General features: G+C 37.7%; 1 protein-coding gene across 1 annotated transcript in view; it reads right to left on the bottom strand.

The window, feature by feature from the left end:
• The window catches only part of MEGF9 (multiple EGF like domains 9), a 130,504-nt gene extending 107,501 nt beyond the window's left edge, over positions 1 to 23,003 (bottom strand). Inside the window, exon 1 of the mRNA XM_063082466.1 lies at positions 22,331 to 23,003. Coding sequence (XP_062938536.1) covers positions 22,331 to 22,898 — 568 coding nt within the window. The 5' untranslated portion in view covers positions 22,899 to 23,003. The remainder of the gene's footprint in view (positions 1 to 22,330) is intronic.
• Positions 23,004 to 23,586: the final 583 nt, after the last annotated feature.

The following is a 23,586-nucleotide window of genomic DNA, read 5'->3' as shown; positions in this document are numbered from 1 at the left end:
ACTCAGATATTTTCCAAAGTAGGAGTTCATGCTGGGCTCCCTCAGTTGGAAAGCACAGGGGAATAAACATTCCAGATATATAACTGAATAAATATACAAGACATACTTTATTAGCACTATCATTTCAATTGTTGAGTGAATAGTATACAAAACTTTGGGGAAAATATGAGATCTGAAGGCTTAAAAATTAAAGAATTGGAATAAAGAAGGTAGGTACATTAGGGAATTTTGTTGACAACACCAGGCCTGACACAATTAAAACAATTTTACTCATCCACAGAGACCAGAAAAGCAATGAGCTTTCATCAATGCAAACTGTGTGTATATTAAAAGATATGTGGCTGTAGTCAAAGATGACACCACTCAAAATGAAAACAACTTGTATGTTAGGGTATACTCTAAAAGACCAATGTTTTGTATCAACCATATACCAAATGTAAAATGTTTGGCTTGGGTAATGCAATTTTTGAGGCAGCTTCTCTATCCTTTTTTCTCATTTAAAATGAGCAGTACATTCCTAACCAGGTCTGTTCAGACACCCAGGGTGCTGGTGAATTGTAGTACAGACTCTTCAGTGACCAAGCAACCAGTATCCGGAATTTGAAAAGAACTTTTTATAATGAAAAGTTCCACTATCAATAGACCATTTGCCTGAGTTGTTTTCATAGTTGCAATTGACCTTCTGCTGGAGACCAAAATTTCCTCTATATTAGCCCTAAGGTCACTCTACCAGTTAAAAATTAGGATAGCCATAAGAGGAAACTACTTTAAATTCTAACATAACAAAAGATAGAAGAAATTAGGTGATCAAAGATAAAAATGCCCTTGTTAAAAATAATGTGGCTTATAGACATTTAAAAAGAAATATATAGAGTAAATTTCTTGAATTCAATATTTATGGAATGCGCATGGTTCAAATGACAAATTGCAGCACAAGTTGCTTGCAGCTTATATGACAAATCATTTCTTTGAGATATAGATCCCTCACGTGTAAAAACTGGACAATTCAAGGAGTCCTTACATTGCCAGTTTCCATCCTCAGTTGGGCTATACTAGGTATTTAGCAATGCCAGAAACAACAACAAAGCTATCAATTTTCATTACTTCTCTCCCAAAATGATTGATCAAGTCTCTAAATTGAGCTTTAGCAAGGTAAATGGATGGGAGTATGAATGAGGCAGGATTGGCCACGGAGTGATGGTTGTTCAGGTGGGTGATAGGTACAAGAAAGGTCATTACCCTATTCTGTTCATTTTTGTTTATGTTCAAAATTTTTCATAAGAAAAAAGTTTTTAAGTGTCTTTATACTATTCTCAAGGGCATACTTTCTTAGGTATTTGTTTGTGATAGCAAGGTCATTGATCTCCTGAACAAGATGTCAAATTTCGAACATGCATGCTAGACAAAAGCTCTTCATCAAGATTAATATGGGGCCAGTCTGTGGCTCCCTAGGGAGAGTGTGGTGCTGATAACACCAAGGCCACAGGTTCGGATCCCATATGGCGATGGTCAGTTAGCTCACGGGGTGAGCGTGGTGCTGACAACACCAAGTCAAGGGTTAAGATCCCCTTACCGGTCATCTTTAAAAAAAAAAAAAAAAGATTAATGTGAATACAGTGGGATAGTTTAAATGCATTTTATCAGTTTCCTGAATGTTTGGGAAACAGATGAGTTGCTATTCCAATGACAATTTTAACAATTAACGTTTATTGAATTCTTTCCCTGTGCTTTCACCATCTTAAGTGCTTTACCAATACTGTCTTGTAATAGTAATCACAACTCTATGAAGTGGGCTGATAGAGAGACAAGTGATGAAGCTGATACTTGAACCCAGACAGTTTGTCTTTGGAGCCTGCACTTTTAACCACCAGTAAATAACTGGATCCTTTGAGGCTCAACAATACTGGGTTGGGTTGTATTGGAAAGAATTAAGAGAAGAGGGGAAGAAAACTACTTTAAGCTCAAAAGTATAGATGTACTGCCTTGTCAGGGTAAGTAATGTAATATGGTGCAAGAAAAAAATGGAAAATATTTGGAGTTGGGTAGATCAAATATTGAATTGTGGCTATCTACCATTCATTATTACATGAACTTGAATAAGTTACCACTCATTCTCGGTTTTCTCATCCATACTTTGTAAGTCTGAGGTAAGCATGGAAAGTGAAAATGAACATAAAGGAATCTAATACGTAAGTATCCCAGAGCATTTGCATTTGTGTAGGAGTCTGTCCCTCCACCAGACTGTGAATGCCTAAGTCATCCACTATTCTTGCCTTAGGTCCTAGCACATTGCCTGGCACATAGGAGGCACTGGCATTTGTTCAACCTAACACCAGATAATTGCTGGCTTTGTCAAGTCTCTAATTTTAATCATCTAAGACTGTGTGTTACACCAACAAGCAAAACAGGTTTCAAATGTTTGCTTAATAAGAGAGAATAGAAAACTAATCCATGTCCCCCTCTATTATTATGCTATTTCAGCATGTAAACCCTTTAATCCAAATTAATGCTAGAAAAGATTTAAAGAGACAGTCAGTGGCCTCTAATTATCTTTGCTGGGGATCATTCACACTTTTAGAAGAATACTGCAGTTTCCCTATTGATCTTTCCAAAACACAAAACTCACCATGTCATTTTCTGGCTTATATATCATGGGTTTTAGAACAAATTTCTGAGCATGACGTGGAAAGCACTTCATTATTTGACAACTGCTGACCATTCTGGCCTGAAATCTCACCATTCCCTGTTCTACCCTCATATATCCTCTCCTCCCCTACTCAAGCCACTCAGGACTTCAGTTCCCTAAAAAGGCCATGCATGTGTTCACTCTTACCTCTGTACTTTTTCACATTCCTCTCCCTTTTCCTAGAGTGTCCTCCCCCCTCCTCCACCTGGATAATTCCTATCTGTTCTCAAGACTCAGCTCAGAGAATACTTTCTCCAGAAAGCCTTCCCTGATGTTGTCCTTCACCCCATGAAAGTCTGGGTGAGGAGTCCCCTCTGCTTCTGTAGTACTCTGTGCATGCCACTATGATGAAATTTACCATTCTGTTGTCTAATTTTCTGTATCCTCCACTATGTTCTCAAGGACAGAAATCATGTCTTATTTGTCTCTCAAACACTAGGTGCATAGTGGCTGCTACAGATTGGATGCCCTCCCTCCAACCTCATTGAAGTTTAAATCCCCACTGTTAACTGTTGAGGTTGGGAAATCCTATTATTGGAAAAATAATAGGATTTGAAAGGTGGGGCCTAGAAGAGGTGATTAGGTTGTAGGACCATGCCTTAGTGAACGGATTAAAAATGATCATCATGGATGTGGTTCTGAGGGCTTTAAAAGAAGAGCACATGAGCAGTTAGTCTCTCTCTGCTCCACCATTTTCTGCCATGTGAGACCCCTGGGTCACTGCTGCTATCACCAAGACCCTCACCAGATGTGTTCCCTGCACTGTGGACTTCCCAGCCTCTGAAACTGTGAGCATACATTTCGTTTTCTTTTAAAAATATCCAGTTCCATGTATTTTGTTATAAGCAACAGAAATGGACGAATACAGACATGATCAACAAAAATCTGATGAATAAAAGAACCTTATTTTGTTAGCACAGAAATCCCAGTGTAAGCTTATTGACAAAAGCATACTCTTTTCCCTGTTACTTAAATAAAAATGAATGTAAAGTCAAACCGAACCATCTTAGTGAAGCTTAGTTAAAGACCAATTTGAGCATGGCAAGAAAAACAAATGATGAGAAAAGAGGATCTAAAATCTTGTCTGGTTAACCAAAAAGAAGGAAGAGGAGGAGGAGGAGGAGGGGGAAAGAGGAAGATACCACTGCAGATTGTTTAAGCAATAAGGAAATAGAAAGTAACAGCATCCTGATGCTTCTGGCTTTAGTCCCTAAAGACTACTTAATTACTGATTTTAAGTGTGTGTATTTCTAAATGGGTGCTCTATCGCACAAGTTTATCAACTAAAAGAATATAGCTAAGAGAAATGCTTATTTTCTGATAAACTTAAAAAGCCTGTTGCTAACAAGAAAGAACATATGCTAAGAAAAATAATTCTCTAAAGCAGCAAGTTTAAGTGAACTCTTTTTTTTTGCAACAAATGTCTGGAGTCCATTGGGAATTTTTCAGAAGTTTTATGACAAGTTAAAAAATATTGATAATTACTGTGTGTAACAATAGTACATTATTAGGTTTTGAAGCTTTTGTAGCAATTCAATACCATTATTTGCTATTACCTCTGTTTCTGACCAACCTGTATTTCATCTTTTACACTGGCTAATATGGTCCTTAGTTTTTGGGTGTATGTATTTGCTCTTAAATGCTATCCTGGCTAATGTATAAGTTTAATCATCTGACTCATAATAGAATCTTCTCCTCTGGAAACCAATCCACTATACAGATCAATTAGGCTAACAAAAAAATGAAAGCAAAATTAAAATGGATAGAGTTAGCATGTGAGGGTATGCTTTGTTCTTTTGGGTAAAGTGCATACTTTCTACTACAAATTGAAAAAGAATCAAGAGGAAAATTGAAGAGCGTGGTAAACAGATACATAGTATGGACAGAAAAACAATGAATACAAATCAGAAAAGAGAAGTGAAGGTTGAAGGGGGAAAAGGATGTATTAAAACTAACAGTGATTAGGAGGATAAAATAGATTGCATAAAACTCAATCTACTTTTAGCATGTTATTTTGCTGTGATAGAGCCTTCAAAAACAAGATGGATCTGGGTTTGAATACCAGCTAACTAGCACTTACTAGCTATGTGACTTTTGGGCAAAGAACTTAACCTCATGTTACACTCAGATCCCTTATTCGTAAAATGGAGTAAGACTAATCAGAATTGAAAGGATTAGAGGTAGTGATGAATAAAAAGCATTAGAAATAGTTAAGGTAAATAGATATTTAAATATAATTTTAAAAAAAGAATAGCTAACATGTAGAAAGCCAATTCATGCCAGGAATTTTATTGCTTCATCCTTACAATGACTCTGTGAGGTAGACACTATTATTATGCCCATTTTACAGGTAAAGAAACTAAGGTACAGACCAAGGTCATACAGTAAATGGTGGAGAAAAGAATTCAAATCTAAATAGTCTCACTCCAGAGATTATAGTTATCATTGGTGATAATAACTCTTAAACTAGCCTGAATAAAAGTTCTTTTTCAGCTTGACTTAATTGTGCTTTTGTTTCTGCCAAAACACTAACCTCTAAAAGCCACAGAACTCTGATCTACAGTATATCTCTACTATTCCACTGCCCTTTCACAAATCATTTCACAATTATGTGCCTCCATTTATTCATTTCTTCAAAGCGAGATGCTACTGCCTTGGGTTATTATACTCTTTAACATAGGAACATTTCCACTGAGTGTTTGTGTGGGAAAAAAAAAAAAAACAACACATAGGTACAAGACAGTTTGCTCAACAGTCTTTTCTTCCCATAATAGATGCAATCTCATGATATAGATGATTACACAAGAGGACCAAAAAAAAAAAAAGGTTTCATGTAGAGCAGGTATGGTACTTCAAGCCATTTTTGTGGCTAGTGACTATGATAGGTCTGGGAAAGAATTCCAAATTGCCCTTTTCTGGTTATGCTTCTGGATAGGAGAAAGAGGTAGCTAAGGATGAATAATAAGGCAGTTTCTGTCCTATTATTGTTTGCAGTCTAGTTGGAAATTATGATATAACACTTTGAATTTGCCATTCTCATTCAAAAGTCTTTCTGACAGTATCATGATCAGAAATAAATAATTTTACTATTTAGGAGTATTCAGTTATTTGATAAATATTTACTGAACACATACCACATGCTAGGAACTTATCTAGGTGCTGGGCATACAGTGGGTAAGAAAAAAGAAAGACAAAGACAAAAATGCCTACCTTTATGGAAATCACATTCCAGTGGTGAGGGGTGAGGATGATTTATGCTTCAATGCAGTTCAACTATTTATTGAATATTTACTACGTGCTAAACACTATCCTAGGTGTCAGGGAGTGCAAACATTAATAAGACATAGCCTATAAGCTACTTGAGAACAAGGCATAGAGGAATCAGTTACATAAGGAAGTAATATTTATAACAAGAGTCCTTAAAATGCAAGCAAGCAAAAAAGATATATGCAGTAATGTTGGAATATATGGAGCACAATAGTAGTAGGAGGCTGCATGGATGATGTTTTTCAAGGACAAATAAGTTTGTCAGGTGGCCAAGGAAAAGGGTATGGTATACATCTGTCATTCTTTTTGGCAGCCTAGTATCACAGTATAATTTCCCACTGTCTCAGAATCCCTTCCTATTTGGGAGAATTCTCCTTGATAATCCACCACCGAGGTTCAGAATGTCAGATCCTTGTTTTCCTGGCCTCCACTGCAGCCAGGACATGGGCAAGAGATTGAGTCTCCAACAATCAGATGCTCCCTCGCCTGGCTTGGAATTAAAAACTAATGATTCAAAGGAATGAGCATGAGGCCCTCTCTCTGGTGGCAGAGGGGCAGATGAATGCACTATGACAAGTGGCAGTAGTACTTGCTATTGCACCCAGTACCCGCTATTGCACCCAGTACCCAGGGTTAGCAGAGTCAGTGGTGAAAACTATAGCATCTAATGCTCAGTGGTAGTGGAAGTGGCAAACTCAGTGGGCCCAATTAAGTATTACTTCTAGTTCCAAGGCCTGAATTTAGTCTTCCTGGAGATTCTAAGAACTCCTCAATATCCTTTTAATAAATTCCATTTCTGATTAAATCAACAAGTATTGATTTTTGTTGCTTATAATTAAGATCCCTATTTAAACTCAAGAGGACATTTCAAGCAGAGAGAATAGCATAAACAAAGTAAGGAGAGCCCAGTTAGCTTAGCGTTAGAGAGGAGGCTCTGAGTTTAGACAGATCTGAATTTGAATCAAGGTTCTACATTTTACTAGCTATGAAACCTTGCTCAGTGTATTTAAACTCTCAAAATCTCAGTTCCTGCTTAGGAGCAGGGATTATAATACATACTTCTTTTCTTCTTTTTTTTTTATATTGCATATTTCTTATTAGGTTCTTTTGAGAATTAAATAAGGTCATGATAATTCATTTAAAGCTTTCAGTACTTAACAAACAGGAAGACCTTAATAGATGACTGCTTTATCAAAAATAATGATGGTGATAATAAGCATGGTTTATTATTTATTATGGGGAAAATATAAGCAATTTAATTCTGCTGACTTTAAATCACAAGCAGAGGGGTGTGGGAAATGAGAACAGAGACAGATCATGGAGAAGTTTTAAGTTTTGTTAAGGAGCTTGAAGTTTATGGGATGGAATCACTTAATAGTGATTAATAGAATTATATTAAAATATATATATTACATTAAATTATTAACTAGGAGAATGATATGATTAAGTTTTGCATTGTATAAGTATTCTCCACATTTCTAGTTTGGACTACTGTACTTATGGACTTGCAAGATGTAATAATATTGCTATTTTTGAGTATTGATGTTATACAAACTGAAGCTATTTAGTTCTTTCTAATAAATATAAATGTTCCAACATTTTGCATATCATCTATCAATATGTTTTGCAACTGGATCAGATGGAGCTGGGTCTATACTTGAAATAATAGCTGCTGCTTTGATCTGAGAGACAACTAACCTTTGAGTGAGAGGAAAGTGTATAAAATGGGGAAGGGGAACATATCTTTGCTGACTGGCAGAAATATGAATCACATTTGCAAGTCTGCTATTTTTCTATGAATTTTATATTATCAAATTCACCTGCTATTTTTCACAACATGTTGTAATACATCAGCTTCTTGATCTAGACTCCATATTAAGTTAAAGAAATGTTTTTTGGTTTTTTTTTAAAAAATAAAGGTTTTATTGTCAAGGCAAGAACAATCAATACTACCATTTCACAGTGTATGGTATTACTTGCCAAATGCTAATAAGGATTACATTGTCTATGTTAGCACCAATCCTTCTGGTGCTGAATAGACAATCTCATAGTTACTACTCAGTTCCACTTTACATTTACCATGATTTTCTTCTGCTTACCCTCATCTAATTTCTACCATTTTCTTCTCTCCCCACCCCACTCCATCCCCATATCAGCTTTTGAGAAACACTCTTAATTTTGATTTTTAGAGTAGCTACTGAAAGCAAACCTGGATCACTTGTGAACAACTTCGAACTAGTGGAGAGAGAAAAAAGTATGAGCTTGCTGGAGGAGGCTGGGGAGATGACAAACACAGAACCCAAAATTTGCTCTGTAACAACTAAATGCTTTATTTCATTTTCTGCTACTCTCATCTGCTTTGGCAATGCAGCATAGTTTAGTCAAAGGGAAAAAAGGGGCACAGACTTCTGAGTAAGACAGAGCTGTGTTTGAATTCTAGGTCCAATACTCAAAAACCCTATTAGGTAGGTACTCATGTTACAGAGGATGGTACCGAAGACCAGGGAGAGTGTGTGACTTGCACTTGTAAGAGCGTGTTGCATTTGACATGCTTTCAAATATATCAATATGCTACCAATATAAAATTAAGCAGTCATATCTTTCTATACACCCAATCTTATTTTAACTTTAGATGGACATTTGTGGCTATGGCTTGAGACCTACAAAAGATCCCAGAGGAGTCTACATAGGGCCGAATTGGACAATGGCTGTTTCAGGGATTCCCTGGAATCCTATCCTTGCATTTGCCTTTTGCAAATAGCTCCTATTTAGGGCTGTTCTGAGCAGTACCATTACCGTTGTTTCTGGTTATATGGCACAGGACAATTCTGGCTTGACCTGGGCCATTCTAAGAGGATAGGAGATAGTCTTTGCCTCAGCATATTGGTCCTGTACCTTAGAATGACCTGTTAGAGAAAGTTGACCTGTGACAATGTGCAAGTCTTCCTGGTTACCAATGTATTACTAGTCTACAGACTGCCTCAAGGAAGCTGGTATGTATTAATTTAGAACAACAAAATAAACAAACAAAATTCTCCCCACTGTTTTTCACATATTGTGAATAGGAAATAAAAACAGAATTAATAATAATGATAGCTAACTTTGAGTGTTTACTATGTGCTGATTATTAATCTATGTGCTGATTATTAAGCACTGCTGAATTAAGTGTTTTACATGCATTAATTAATTTAATCTTATCTCAATAACACTATGGTTCATTATTGCTTTAATTTCGAAGTTAAAAATTCTGAGAATAGAGATCATTGTGTAAGGTAGATACCAGTTTCCTGAAGGCCAGAACCATTTTTTGGCATATTCTTTAGCACAGCACCTTGGCCTCTGGCAACGTATGAGCCAAGCAGATGGATACCTTAACTTTTCTCACCGCAGGATTGAAAATATTAAATGTCTGGCTTCGTTCCAGAATGCTTTGGGCTCTCAGGGACCACTTGAACCCAAGACAAATCATGCTTGTGCTGGAGCAGACACAAGAAAAACAGTAACTGGTTTGGTTCAGGCAAGGAGTAGCAGTTCACAAGTAAAGAGTAAAGACTCAAGCATAGTGTCTTTGATTACTATTCAAAATAGATTTACATGCTTTTTGGTGACATGACAAATAATTTAAATATGGTAAACTTTTTCTTCATACTTTAATCTGTCATATACTTGACTTTAGAAGAATGCTAAATCCAACTCACACCTCTGTTTTCATAACAAATAAGTGATCTCATTTATTGTGAGAAATAAAGCAACATAGGCAATAATAAAATATTAAACTCTGTTATAAAAAGCTTTATGGGATAGTTTTTTTCTATAACAATTATGGCATCTAATATGGTAATATGAACACATAAACATTCAAAGTTTGATAACTTAAATTATAGTAAAAACACCAACAGTACTACTTTCAACTTCATTGGAAAGATGTCCCATTTCAAAATGTTAAAATTTTTGAAATATATTATGTTAAAGAGCAGTTTCAAAGCAATACATCCATACAGAATTATATTAATTGCAGGAAGGGGAATAAAATAAATATTGATATAAAAAATTCCATAGTTACCACTAAAATGTCACCTTTAGTTGTCTCTATTTTCATTTTTTGTCTTTACACTTCTTTACATTTTCTAAAATAAACATGTTATTTTTACAATCCTAAAAAACATTAAGTAGAATCCATTCTAAACAGAGCAACTAAAAATAACATCAAAGATTTATAAAGCACAACTTATTTATGTTGTGAGTTTAATATGAAATAAAGATTATTTTACTTTCTAAAAGTAGTATGGGAAGAAAAATAATATTAAAGGATCCCAAACTTTTGGAGAATACCGTAATTGTCTATAAATTACACAAATATGTTAACTACAAAAAAGCATACAAATATATTTTGCATGAAGAAGCCACATGTAAACGCATGTGTTTATTTCTTTATTGTGTTTAATCAAAGCTATCTTGTTCATATTACATTATAAGCTAATATAAAGCATGTAATCTGGAAAGACTACCAGAAAACAGCTTGAATTCTATAAAGACTTTGTATTTGAGAAAAGCCCAAAGTACATGTGTTACTTCTCAAAAGCCTTGGGAGACTGGAATTAAGTACAGTACCCATGGGAAATTGGTTCCAGGACCTCCCTCAGATACCAAAATCTGAGGATGTTCAAGTCCCTGATATCAAATGGCATAATATTGGCATACAACCTATGCACATCTTCCCATATATTTTAAACCATCTCTAGATTAGTTATAATACCTCATACAATGTAAATGCTACATAAATAGTTCTTATACTGTATTGTTTAGGGAATAATGACAAGAAAAAAAGTCTGTATCTGTTCAGTACAGACACAACTTTTTTTTTTCAAATATTTTCTATCCAAGGTTGGTTGAATCCATGGATGGGGATCACAGATACAGAAGGCTGCTTATAAGAGGTTTCATTTCATGGTTAGGGAAACTAAGTCACAGAGCCATTTAAAAAAAAATATGCTCAGTAACTCAAAGTGAATGGAAAGAAAGATGGGAATTTAGTTCTAACTGCCATTCCACTGATTAGCTGGACCATTCAGCCCTGCCTTTGTGAACAAGTTGAAGCAACAAACTAATTTAAAAACTAAAACCAGTTGAACAGGATAGGTTTGCAGGCAATACACCAACAATTTAGTATAATAATACCCAACAGCTAGGTTGCTTTGTGTTTTTGGTACACTTTGTAACTATTCATTAACCCACACAATATCAATGGATGGTGGGGATATATGGTTAATGCTGTTCATACAGAACTGATACATCAAACACACTGTAGGATTATAACAAATATAAAGTCAAATGAGAAATCTACAGCAGAAAAAGCCCAATGCCTTCCTCTAATCAAGCCTCAATACACAAATGAAACAGGTTAAATATGTTGGGATGCCAAGCATTCTATCTTTTCCCCCCTTATTTCCAGGAACCCCCATCCCTGTATTGATAGTCCTAAAGAGAACCGTAAAAGGTACTCAGTTAATCTGATTTCCTTCGGAGTGGACATTTAAACTTTTCCCAGTAGGTTTTTTTAAAGAATTTCACCTTTAAAGACCATTTCCAAAAGTAAAAGAACTAGAGGATGTGATAATCTCCTTACAGTTAACAATGTTACTTCTAACCTCTTCTATTTGCTCACATACATCAAGTCAAAAAGTACTAGAGTTTTTAAAAAATAAATAATAAAAATCTAATAAGATCCCTGGTAATATGCCAGTTTCTAGGAAGCAGGCAAGACTGAAATGAGTTTCCAGGATCAGTTATCTTAAGGGTCTAAAATTTTCTAAGTAAAGGTTATTTAACATTTCCCAGCCAGGTTAAAAACATTCCTACTCCTTATTGTTTTCCCTGTGACAAGGCAGAATATATTTCTTTTTTCAAAAGAATAAATTTCCCCTTCTCTTAGAGCTTAGCTGTCTCTTTGGCAAGATATCATATAGAACAGCTGTTATATTACCAGTATAAAAGCAATCTCATCTGATCTAATTGCAAAACATATGGACAGACTAAAATCCAAACTTTTGGCAGCTCTATATCGTTAAAGGTAGAAACAATCAAATGTCTTCTACTGGTAAAGGCTATGAATAACACCGCAAATTCAAATTTTGTATTATTTAAACAAGATCTGTTTCAATAAGTTACCTTAATTAATTTTAAAGTGCATTCTTTAAGTTCCCTAGACAGAATGAAATGGAGAAAGAACCAGCTCTGTTTTCAGCCTCTGCTGAAGATTTCAGTTAAATATTTCCTAAAAGTACCAAATCTTAGGTATGTCATTCCTATCCTATGTTTAAGATATGTTAGGCCTCAAAAGTCTCCTTTCTTGGGTACTGTCCAGCAATCTCCTTTCTTCAGAACTACGACTTACTGACACTAAGCAAATATCTCTGATTCAGATTAAACCTGCTGAATCAATAACAGATATTATAGTGTGTGTTTGTTTGATTGTTTGTTTAATAGTAGCCATCCTAATGGATGTGATCTTGCCGTGATTTTCCCTAATGGTTAGTGATGTTGAGCATCTTTTCATGTTCTTATAAACCACTTGTATATCTTCTTTGTAGAACTGTCTAGTCAAGTCCTTTGACCATTTTTTAATTGGGTTGTTTGGGGTTTTTTTATTGTTGTTGTTCAGTTGCAGAAGTTCTTTATATATTCTGGATATTAACCCTTTATCAGATATATGATTTGCAATGTTTTCTCTCACTGAGTTGCCTGTTCACTCTGTTCATTATGTCCGTTGGATTCCCCCCAAAATTTTAATTTCAGTATAGTCCAATTTACCTATTTTTACTTTTGTTGCCTGTGTTTTGGTGTTATATCATTGCCAAATCCAATGTCATAAAGATTTTCCTCTATGTTTTCTTCAAAGAATTTTATAGATTTAGGTCTTATGTTTAGATCTTGAACCATTTTGAATTAACTTTTGTATATGGTGTAAGGTAAGGGTCCAACTTAATTCTTTTGCATGTGGATGTCAACCTAAATAACAGAGAAAGTTTCTCTGAAAGAAAATATTTATTCAGGAATAGGGCATTGTAATGGGAACACTCATGTCATAACAAACTATGTGCATATTCGGGGAGGTAAAAGAAGACAAAGGTTTTTAAAAGAAAAATTATGGAGGATTACATAATTGTTTTGGGATAACTGGCTACAAGGATCAATAACAAGGGTGATACCAATCTGAGGTTGGACAGATTGCATAAGGTTGCAAGGGCATTCATGCAAGGTTGTAATTTTGCTGGGTCCTTTGTCATAGTTCTTGTTATTAGGCATACATGTATGAGAACCCCCCACAGCCATCCACCCCACTCCCACCCCCACTCCACCCCCATGTCATGGCCTTCCTGGGCTCTATTGTTCAGGCAAAATAATATTTGTTAGTCTAAGTAATAGTCTTTATTTTTATAGCAGTTTTACATTCATGGAGAAGTTGAGCATAAAGTACAGATAATTCCCATACTCCCCCACACATAGTTTCTTCTACAATTATGAACCAATATTGATCTATTATTATTAACTCAATTTTTCATTAGTGTTCCAGAAATTATAGTTAAGTGCCCCTGGGTAATTTTTTTTTCTTTTTTTTTTTTTTTGCCAGCCAACACAGGGATCAAACTCCAGAACTTGGTGTTATCAGCAATACACTGTAACTAACTAAGCTAACTGGCCAGCTGGCCCTGGGTTAAGTATCATCTGACTTGATCTCATATGAGTAAAGGCATACCAAGCTTATCACAACTTTTATTCATTTTTTAATTTTGTTCACATTTTTATGACTATAACATTAAAATTGGACATATTCATTGAAAAATACTTGGCAAATTCAGAAAAACACAGAAAAGGTAATTAAAATTACCCATAACCCCATTTTTTATTTTTAACCAATTAATATATTGGTATATTTCTGTCCTATGTGTACTGCTATCTGACATAATGTAAGCATTTTAGTGGCTATATAATAGTTTGAAGATACCATAATTTTTTTATCATAGAATTTTAGAATAGAAGAATTCCTATTTCAAAAATCTTTACTGAAAGAACAAATCCAATATGTAAACCAAATGAGAGCAGAACTGATTAAAGTGTGGGTGGTGAAGTGGGGGTGAGAGGTGAAGGCTGGGGTGAAGGGTCCAGAAGTTACCCCACTTGGCCTCTCCAGACCCTGTACTGGCTCCCAAAACACATCTGAGGAAACCTAGGTCCCCAAATAATACAGTTTAATAACCACAGATATAATCTAACTCTATCATTTTACAGATGAAATTAATTGCACAAGTGTCTCTGCTACTAACACACTGATTTGAGGCAATACAACTGAAATAGTAGGTTAAGATAATTTCAAACAGAATCCTACACTAGGAAAGAAGTAAATAATACTTTAACATGAAGAAATCAAATTTACATGAGCCCTCACAATCAGGTTCTATAGTTCACCTTGTTATCTCCATCACTATTTGCTTTTTAACTACTACTGGGCTCCTCTCATAACATTCAGCCCCATAGAGTGCCTTGGAAAGAAAATATAAAGTAGGCAATCCTCTTCTTCAAATACCGTCTTTCCATCGTTTCAATATGGGTGGCTAAACTAGCCAAAGATTTACACTCAAAAAAATAAACATAAAGAACAGAGTTTGAAATACAAAATATCAAATGTGAAACCCACCAAAAACCTGTAAAGGTTTAGTTAATGTTCACCAATAAAAGTACCAACAGAGGACAGAAGCTAAGCCTTTTTTTAAATTACATAATACCCAGAAATCAACAAAATATGGATGACAAAGTCTTGGAGATTCTAAGAGCACACTTGTTAATTATTAGAAGCACTCTGTTCACTATTAACTTTAATAAGATTTCTACAGGGGAAATTCTGTCATTCAAAAGATCAAACATTTGTTTCTCAACCAAATTAAGCCTTTTATATTGGTATGCATCCCAAATCCACCTACCAATAAAAACAGCTCACATTACTCATAAATGCAAAAAGAAATTTGCTACTTATTCAAAGTACTTGATACTTTTTTAAAGGCAGATAACTCCTGTTGTGACAGTTTTTTTCTTTATTGTTCCTAAGGAGAAGGTGGGCGGTGGGGGGGGCGGGGGGGGAGCTGAGCAAAAAATAAGGCCCAGAGCAAAATGGAAATCTTTTCTCCATTTTTTTTCAAAAAGAGAGAATTAATACCATGTCCTGAATATTGTATAAATGATGACATTTTCTTATTAAGAGGGCTTAATAATCTAAATTAAATGTACTAAAATCAAATCAATAGGAAAAAAGTCAAAGTCACAGAAAAAGACAGGTTTTGTTCTGAGTGCAAAGTGTTCAACCCTGCGCTCCCTGATACTAGGACATCTTCAAGGACCTTTTGTTCATCTAGAAAGACTTCTTGGAAGAATTAAGCTTTGAGGAGGCACCAAAGGAGAACAAAGTGGTAAATTGTTAAATAGAGAGGGTAATTTGGTTCCTTAAAGATCACAGAAAGAATGAATGGGGCTAAGAATAAGAGACAAGAGTGAGAAGAACTTAAAGGACCATACGGAGGAATTTAAATAGAAAAAATGAGAAAGGAGAATGGAAGAAAGATTTTTTTAATGAAGAAAAAGTAATAGAGAAAGATTTCTTCTGATAATAACTATCCGTAATACAGTGGCGTTACTACAGGGATTATTTTGACACAAATTTATAACATGTACTTAGACAGATATACCTAAAAGGATAATTATTTAAGTAAACCTTTACTGTGATTCAAACACATATGTATTCAGACATAATCTTTATTTTTCATCACAATTTTTAAAAATTCTCCTTTTACATTTACCAGTGCAGTTAGGGTAGTTATTTCTAGAGAAAAATGGATGAATCAAAATATATACTGTACTTGAAAAAAGACTAAGTGATCACAGAAGAGGTGCCTGTAATATAATGTCAACATTAGTAATAAAGATTTTTATATCACACCTAAAGAAAATAAACAAAAATCAAGATCAAGGCAAAAAGTGTAGATTAAAGCTAATTATAACTAAAATATCATCTAACACTCTTTCAACTAAACAAGGTTTTTTATTTCTATTTTCTTCTGATCTATTAAATGCCCTACAGCAGTAATCTCTCCACCCATAATTTACCCATCAGTAAAAGGTGAGATGAAAAGTAATGCACACTTTAATTTTATGGGTCTTTAAAAAAAAAAATCAAGATAAAAAGATCTAGTCAGATTATTTCAATGTGTAAATTTTCAACTAGCCACAAGGTTTCCTGGGGACATAATTCAGAAGATTTGAAACTAATGTTCTGGAGTTTATGCTGTTCCAGAAACTAATCAGACTAAGGAATTTCTGCAGAAAGCTAGACACATAGGCCAGGAATAAGATACAGTAAATTTTAAAGTACCAACCCTAAAAAGAATACAAACAAATTTCTCCATCATAGACCAGCTTAGAATCTAATCAAAGGAAAAATAAGAGCTATAATTTAATATCACAGTCGTAAAACATTATAAAACAAAATTTGAGGAAGTGAATAGCACTCAATGGAGTGAAGAGAGTAAATGCCACAGAACAGAAATTTTCTCAGGTTAATATCCCAGGACAAATATTTTTAGCAAAATGATTTCCTACTCTTTTAGGCAACTATATTTCTTTAAATGCCAATAATATGGATTCTGGAGCCAAACTGACTGGGTTTGAATCTAGGTTCCACCATAGATGGACTTCTCTGAGCCTCAGTTTCCTCCTGTATAAAGTAAGGATAATGGTACCTAATTCAATTGTACCTAACTGTTCTGAGGATTAAATGAGTCAATATATGTAAGGCAATTAGAACAGTGCCAGGAACGCAGTAAGTGTGTTTGCAATTACTGTAACAGTGGTCCACAATCCATCCCTCAAACCTGATGCTAAATACCAAAAGCTCTAAAACCAAAAATTTTTCTGTAACTCATTTGGTGGCAAATACCTGGCCTGGCCTGCCCTGAATGCGAGTGGCAGCAAAACCTGACCTAAGAAAATGCAAGGCTACTTCTAGTCTTTATTTATCCACTCAGTGCAAATATACATGAATTTTACTGTGTGTATCTTAATGTATTTGATTACAGGATGCTGCCCCAGCTTCCCTAGCATGTATTTATTAACTTCCTAAACTCTGAAAAATTCTAAAATTCTAAATTCTAAAACACATCCAACCCCACAGGCATTTTTTGTTTTTTGTTTTCTTTTTGGTGGACAGCTGGTACAAGGATCCGAACCCTTGACCTTGGTGTTACAACACTACACTCTAACTGAGAAAACTGGCCAGCCCCCAGCCCCGAAGGTTTTTAATAGAAGATTGTGGACCTATATTACCTTTGGGTCCTGAATAATTTCTGTTTCCTTAAAATAAATGGGATCTTCTTAAATAACCACAAGGAAATAAGATCCTGAATCTAGTAGTAGAGCAGATTACGATGAAGAAAACATTTCCCAGTAGTTAGGAGGGCCTTGTATTCCTAGAATGTTCCTTTCAAATAGAATCCATTTGTAATATTTTATTTACATGTCATAGTAGAGTTTTCAAGCTCTAAATTCTAGGACTTGCTCTTTTTTTTTTTTTTTGGAAGATTATTTGAATTATTTATTCATGTATTAATATATATATATATATTTTACATTCTATGATGTTGTTGTGGAGCAGTTGGCAGGGAGGGGAAGAAGGGAAAGGGGAAGGAAATGGGATGGAAGAAAGAGGAAGGAGGAGGGGCGGCCCCCTCATTCCCACAGGGCTTAAACAAAGTCTATTCTCATAACTTAGATCACAAATAAGTAAAGCTTTTGGGGGATGTAAGTGTGCCTTAAATCATCCATACCAAATCATCACAAAACTTTAGAGCAGAAAGAGATCCTTGAGAACTAATCTAAACTATTATCCCTTCCCTTCCAAACTGTTCTATCATCCATAAATTTACTCTCCCCTGTGAGGTAAGAGTAATCTGCCCTAACATGTCCTTAGACTCTGTCTATAGGAACACCCTGTAGGTAAATGTGAATAAACTGGGTGGTATACACTGACAGACTTGGGATCTAAAAGAATGACTTGAATCTAACACCATCAGTCATAAATTTAGTGAATGTCTCAGATTATACTTTAGAAAATGACAAGAATTTCCACATCCAGAATGAAGGAACACTCATCTAGCACATGTTTAAAAAAACAAAACAAAAAACTTAGCTATCTTAATGAACTCAATGAGTCAACAACATAATGTGGCTGCCAAAAAAGGTACTGTGATTAGGGATGAACTACATCAGTAGCAGTATCACATCCCAAAAGAACAAGGTAACTGCCTCTCTGCTACAAGCTAGTTAGAGTACATCTGGAGTATTATATTCAGCTCTGTTCTACATTTGGGGGTAGACAGAGAAAGCCTGAAAAAGCCCAGAAGAGGGGTGGCCAGGATAATGAGAAAAGTTGAAACCATGTGACATAAAGACAAACTGAAGGAGCTGAAGTTGTTTAGCCCAGTTTCAAAGGAGCACAGTCATACCCCAAATCCCTGAAGAACTATAATGGCACAGAGAAAGCAGACTTGTTTTGCATGGCCCCAAAAGGCAGAACCAGACCAGTCAGTTTGAACTATAGGGAAAAATATTTCAGCTTAGCCTATGGAAGAATTTTTTTAAATGTAGAGCCATGTTAGGAGGTACTGGCTTCTAATATCCTATGTAGCCCTAAAGGTCCATAATTTTAAAAATCAAACGTTTGTTGATTATTATTACTGTCTAGTATCACAGATCTCCCTCACAGATCTCCCTGAACCCTTCTTAAAATGCTATACGCAGCCAACCAATAAGGCGAATGTTTTGCCAGGTTTGTGGGAGGAAAGTGCCTACATACTGGGCAATTAGTTTCAGTTTGCAGATCAGTGTCCCTGTAAATAAGAGGGCCCTAATTGAAGAGAAGGCAAGAGCTCTCAGTTAGATGTCCATGAAAGATTTCTTATTAATTGAAAAACAGTTTAAAACCTTTCCAATCAAATAGCATATTATCAATGGCACTCAGTCCTTACAGGGACCTTGAAATAAAAAATTAAAACAAAAATTTTTAAAAACCTGTACAATTATCTTCCCAAATGCCAGGGAATACAACTTTGCAAGCCAAACTAGTTCTCTCAAATTCAATTAGAAGCTTTCTTTCTGTCAAAGGGAAATGTTTACTGTTTGAAGTAGACTGGAGCCCATGCTTACATAAAAAGTCCATACTTGATTATATCACTGTAAAGCTGAAATTGCCCATCAATAGGCCCACAAAGTCAGTTCAGCTGCTGAGAACTAGACACAGACAATCCAGAGCAAATTCAAAGAAAAATAAAAAATACAGAATACTTAAAACACAATAGAGTTACTGACGTTGAACATCCTTATAAAACTTTTGTCACCCCAAGACCATCACAGACACAAGTATACGTTAGTTCATGGAAATTACTAAATGTCTGCAATGACAGTTCAGATGGCAAATTTTTTTTTTTTTTTTTTTTTGTCTTTTTGAGTGCACCGGCCATTACCTATATAGGATCCGAACCCGCGGCGGGAGCGTTGCCGCGCTCCCAGCGCCGCACTCTCCCGAGTGCGCCACGGGCCCGGCCCCAGATGGCAAATATTAATCAGTCCAGCTTTACTTCTATTGAAATTGATTTCGATTCTAAGAAACTCCAGACATTGTATTAGAGAATATAATAAATATGTGATGGACTTAAAAAGAACACATTCTTCTCTGTGCTTTTTAAAGTGAAGCCCAGAAGCAATCTAAGTATCCACAAATAAGGGATTAGTTAAATAAATTATGATTCACTCTTATAATGGAAAATGTAACTATTCAAAAGAATAAGGTTAACCCTAGGTACTGACATGAAGAAAAGTCCATTATACATACTTAAGTGAATACAGCAAGTGGTAAAACAGTATGTAAAGAATTATTCCATTTTTATTTTTTAAAAACAATTTTAAACATACCCTGTGTGTATGTTCATATCTGCCCAGAAAAATGTTTGAAAAAAAGATCTGACAAACTGGTAACAATAGTGACTTCTGGGCCGACCCCGTGGCTTACTCGGGAGAGTGCGGCGCTGGGAGCGCAGCAGCGCTCCTGCCGCGGGTTCGGATCCTATATAGGGATGGCCGGTTCGCTCAATGGCTGAGCGCGGTCACAAAAAAAAGGACAAAAAAAAAAAAAAAAAAATAGTGACTTCTAAGGACTGACTGGAACTAGGAGGCAGTGAAGGAGCGACTTTCACTTTTTTCTTTGTATAATTCTAGTTGTTTGTATTTTTGGCCAGTAAGAATTATCTTTGTGATTTAAAAATAACAATACAAAGATAATAAGAGTAAAATAATATCAATTACACAGACTTGTTTATCAGATATTAACCAAAGTAAGTGATACAAAGATAATAAGAGTAAAATAATATCAATTACACAGACTTGTTTATCAGATATTAACCATAGTAAGTGATCTTGCTACTTCTATGTGCTTGAAACTCCAGATAATCTAATTCATCATTTTCATCATTTTTCTATTATATTTTACTAAAATAAAAATAACCACAAGTCCCTACTAGCTTCCTCAAATGCTTTTTCTTTCTTTCTTTTTTTTTTTTTAAAGATGATCGGTAAGGGGATCTTAACCCTTGACTTGGTGTTGTCAGCACCACACTCTCTCATATGAGCTAACCGGCCATCCCTATATAGGGATCCAAACCATGGCCTTGGTGTTATCAGCACCGCACTCTCCCAAGTAAGCCATGGGCTGACCCTCTCAAATGCTTTCTATACACACACACACAAAAGACTGGTCATAAACATAACTAACACACGGTGCTTATTCTGGAACTGTTGTAAGCTCTATAAATGTATTATTAACTTATTTAACCTTCACAGCAATCCTACCAGGTACATACTATTATTATCTTCATTTCACAGTTGAAGAAACAGGCCAGAGAGGTAAGTGACTTGCTCAAGCTTACATAGCTATTCAGGGGCAGAGCTAGGATTCAAATCTAAGAATGGAATCCATACTCTCAACCACTGTGCTTCTTGTCCCTCAGTAATATGTCAATCTCTCCATACAAAAGCCAAAAAGGGTTACCAATAAAACCCAGCTAGTTAATACACTCCTTGAAGCTGAAAGAGATGCAAACTTGGCTTTTTTATGGGTGAATAATCTGTATTCCTTCTTATGTCATTGCCAAGCACCAACCCAAGATTCAATACAGTATTAAGGCTAATAATCATGTGGGAAAATTCTCTACAAACTCAATTATAGTCCAAAGTCCATACCTGACTCCACAGTAAATTACAAAGCCTAAGAATTAGGTCAGAGAAACAGCTAGACAAATGGTTTGGACAAATCTCCAACTAACTCAAAGCAAAAGAACTCAGAAACTGTTGCCTAACCTCTTGACAAAATAGATTATAGTTGTTGAGTTCTAGACCCACTTTAGATATAAAAAGGGAAAGAATAGGAGTTGTCTCTAACTTCGCTTGAAGATTTCGACCAGCAGGAAGAAGAGCCTTGTGGACTCAAACACAAACTAGCATTTACCAGCATCAGCAAAATTGAACATTCTAGCTTAAGGGGACAAAATTGGGCATCCCTGCTTAAATTGTGTATTTGCCAAAACATATTGACCTTGTAATTGAGGAAGAAAAAAATGGTGCAACGAAAGGATTTAACCTAATTTATAAATGTGCTCAACCTAGATACACACCTGTCCCAAATGACCTACTGAATCCACTTATTTTCAGGGAAAACATGAATTACCTTTTTTATTTTTTGTTCTGAAGTGGTCTGTACTATACTCTTTGTAAACAAAATCCTCTCAATAACTCTTCCACCTGTCACCCACACACATCTGATATCTACATAAACGAAAAGAAATGAGCAAGGAAACTGGGGCTTTGGGAGGAACCCTTTACACATAGCTTCTGACCCATTCGTTGAATGCTATGCTGGCTTTCAAAATTCCCCAAATAACCCAAGCGGAAAGCCTGGGTGAGTAAATCAACCCCAAAAGTTTGTGTCCATTCTGGGTCTTTGACAAAGGCCAGAAAGCCCTGTTTGGAAGGAGATGCGATGCCTTCCATACAGCAGCTGCCCCCTCCCGAGGGAGCACAGCCCAGGAGGGACAAACGACTATCCAGATGGGTGGGGGGCGGCTAGCTGGAGCTTGGATCTCCCTTGGGAGCCGAAATCTGGGGAGCCTTTGGGGCAAGAAACGATCAATTCCGGCCAATAACCCATCCCTAGATGCCGTGGACTGGGTAAGGATGGGCAGCCGCGGGGGAGGGTCCTGCCAGCGAGGAAGCGCTGGGACTCACCTGGGGGAGGAGGGGAGGGAGCCTCGGTGGCAGGTGGGGTGGACGAGGCGCTGCTGGTGCTGGGGAGAACGAGAGTCGGGGTCCGGGGAGTGGTGGGCGCCGGAACGGTAGTTGCTACAGCGGTGGTCGGCGCCGGGCCAGTGGTCGTCGAGAGGGTGGCCGGCGCGGGTCTGGTCGGCGCCCGAGGGGTGGTCGGAGTGCGTTCCACCGCCGGAGGGGTGGTTGGCGAGGGGCCAGTGGTCGGAGCGGGTCCGGCCGTCGCCCGAAGAGGGCTGGTCTCCGGGGACTGGGCTGGAGAGGTCGCAGCCAGGGATCTGTGCGGGGTAGCGCTCGGGGGTCCGGTCCGCGGGGCCTGGGCCGTGGGAGTCGTCGCCTTAGGGAAGGGATAGCTGGGCTCGCCCCGCAGCCCCGGGCCCGGGGACGCGTCCACCGGCCCTGTGGCCCCGCCGCCACCGGTGACATTCCCCGCCGAGGCGGCTGATGCGGCGGCGGCAGCGGCGCAGCACAACAGGGCGAGGCCGCCCAGGCTCGGCAGGCTCCTCATGGCGCGCTCGGGTCCGCCATTCATTCATTCAGCCAGTCGGTTGGTCAGTCATCTTCTCTTCCCTGCACACCGACCGAGGAAGGCGCCACAACCACCGCCGACACCGAGCGCACCATCGCCACCTTCCTCTGACAGGCGGCCGGCCCCGCGGGCGGGCCCCAGAGCAGAGGGAGCGACCGGGCCGAGCGCGGACAGCCCGCCCTCCTCGACTGGCAGCCGCACCCAACCAATGGGAGGCCACGCTAGCCCACGTGACCCATCGCTTCCCGGCCTCTTTGTAGCCCAGCGGGCCAATCAGAAGACCTCGAGGGGAGGGGGCGGTACGTAAGGCGAGAGGAGGGTGGTGCGAGCCCCTCTCCAGCCGGCCGGGCTCGCAGCGACCCCGGCTTTGTCTGCCCAAGAAGCGGGGCGCGGGCCACGGGCACCGGGCACCGCAGAGCAGACAAAGGACGCGCCCCTCGCGGCAGACGCCGGGCCAAGTCGTCTGATCCCCTGGGCTGCGAGAGCGACCTAGGGCGGGGGATCCGCTTTCGGGAGTATCCCCGTTCTTCTGAACAATGGGGCGCCGGCGCCTCACCCGGGCTAGGTCGGGGACGAACTGGAGCCCCATGATGGGCGAGGGCGACAGCAGCGAGGACGTAAAGCTCATCATTCCTTCTGTTGCCCAAGAGAGCCTGGCCTCGGCCCTGCGAGGTCTGCGCTGCCATTCCCA

The sequence above is a fragment of the Cynocephalus volans genome, chromosome 17 (genome assembly GCF_027409185.1).
Source record: "Cynocephalus volans isolate mCynVol1 chromosome 17, mCynVol1.pri, whole genome shotgun sequence".
In the NCBI taxonomy this organism is placed as follows: Eukaryota; Metazoa; Chordata; class Mammalia; order Dermoptera; family Cynocephalidae; genus Cynocephalus; species Cynocephalus volans.
Note: the sequence above shows the minus strand (reverse complement) of the source record. Positions and strands in the feature narration are given on the sequence as shown.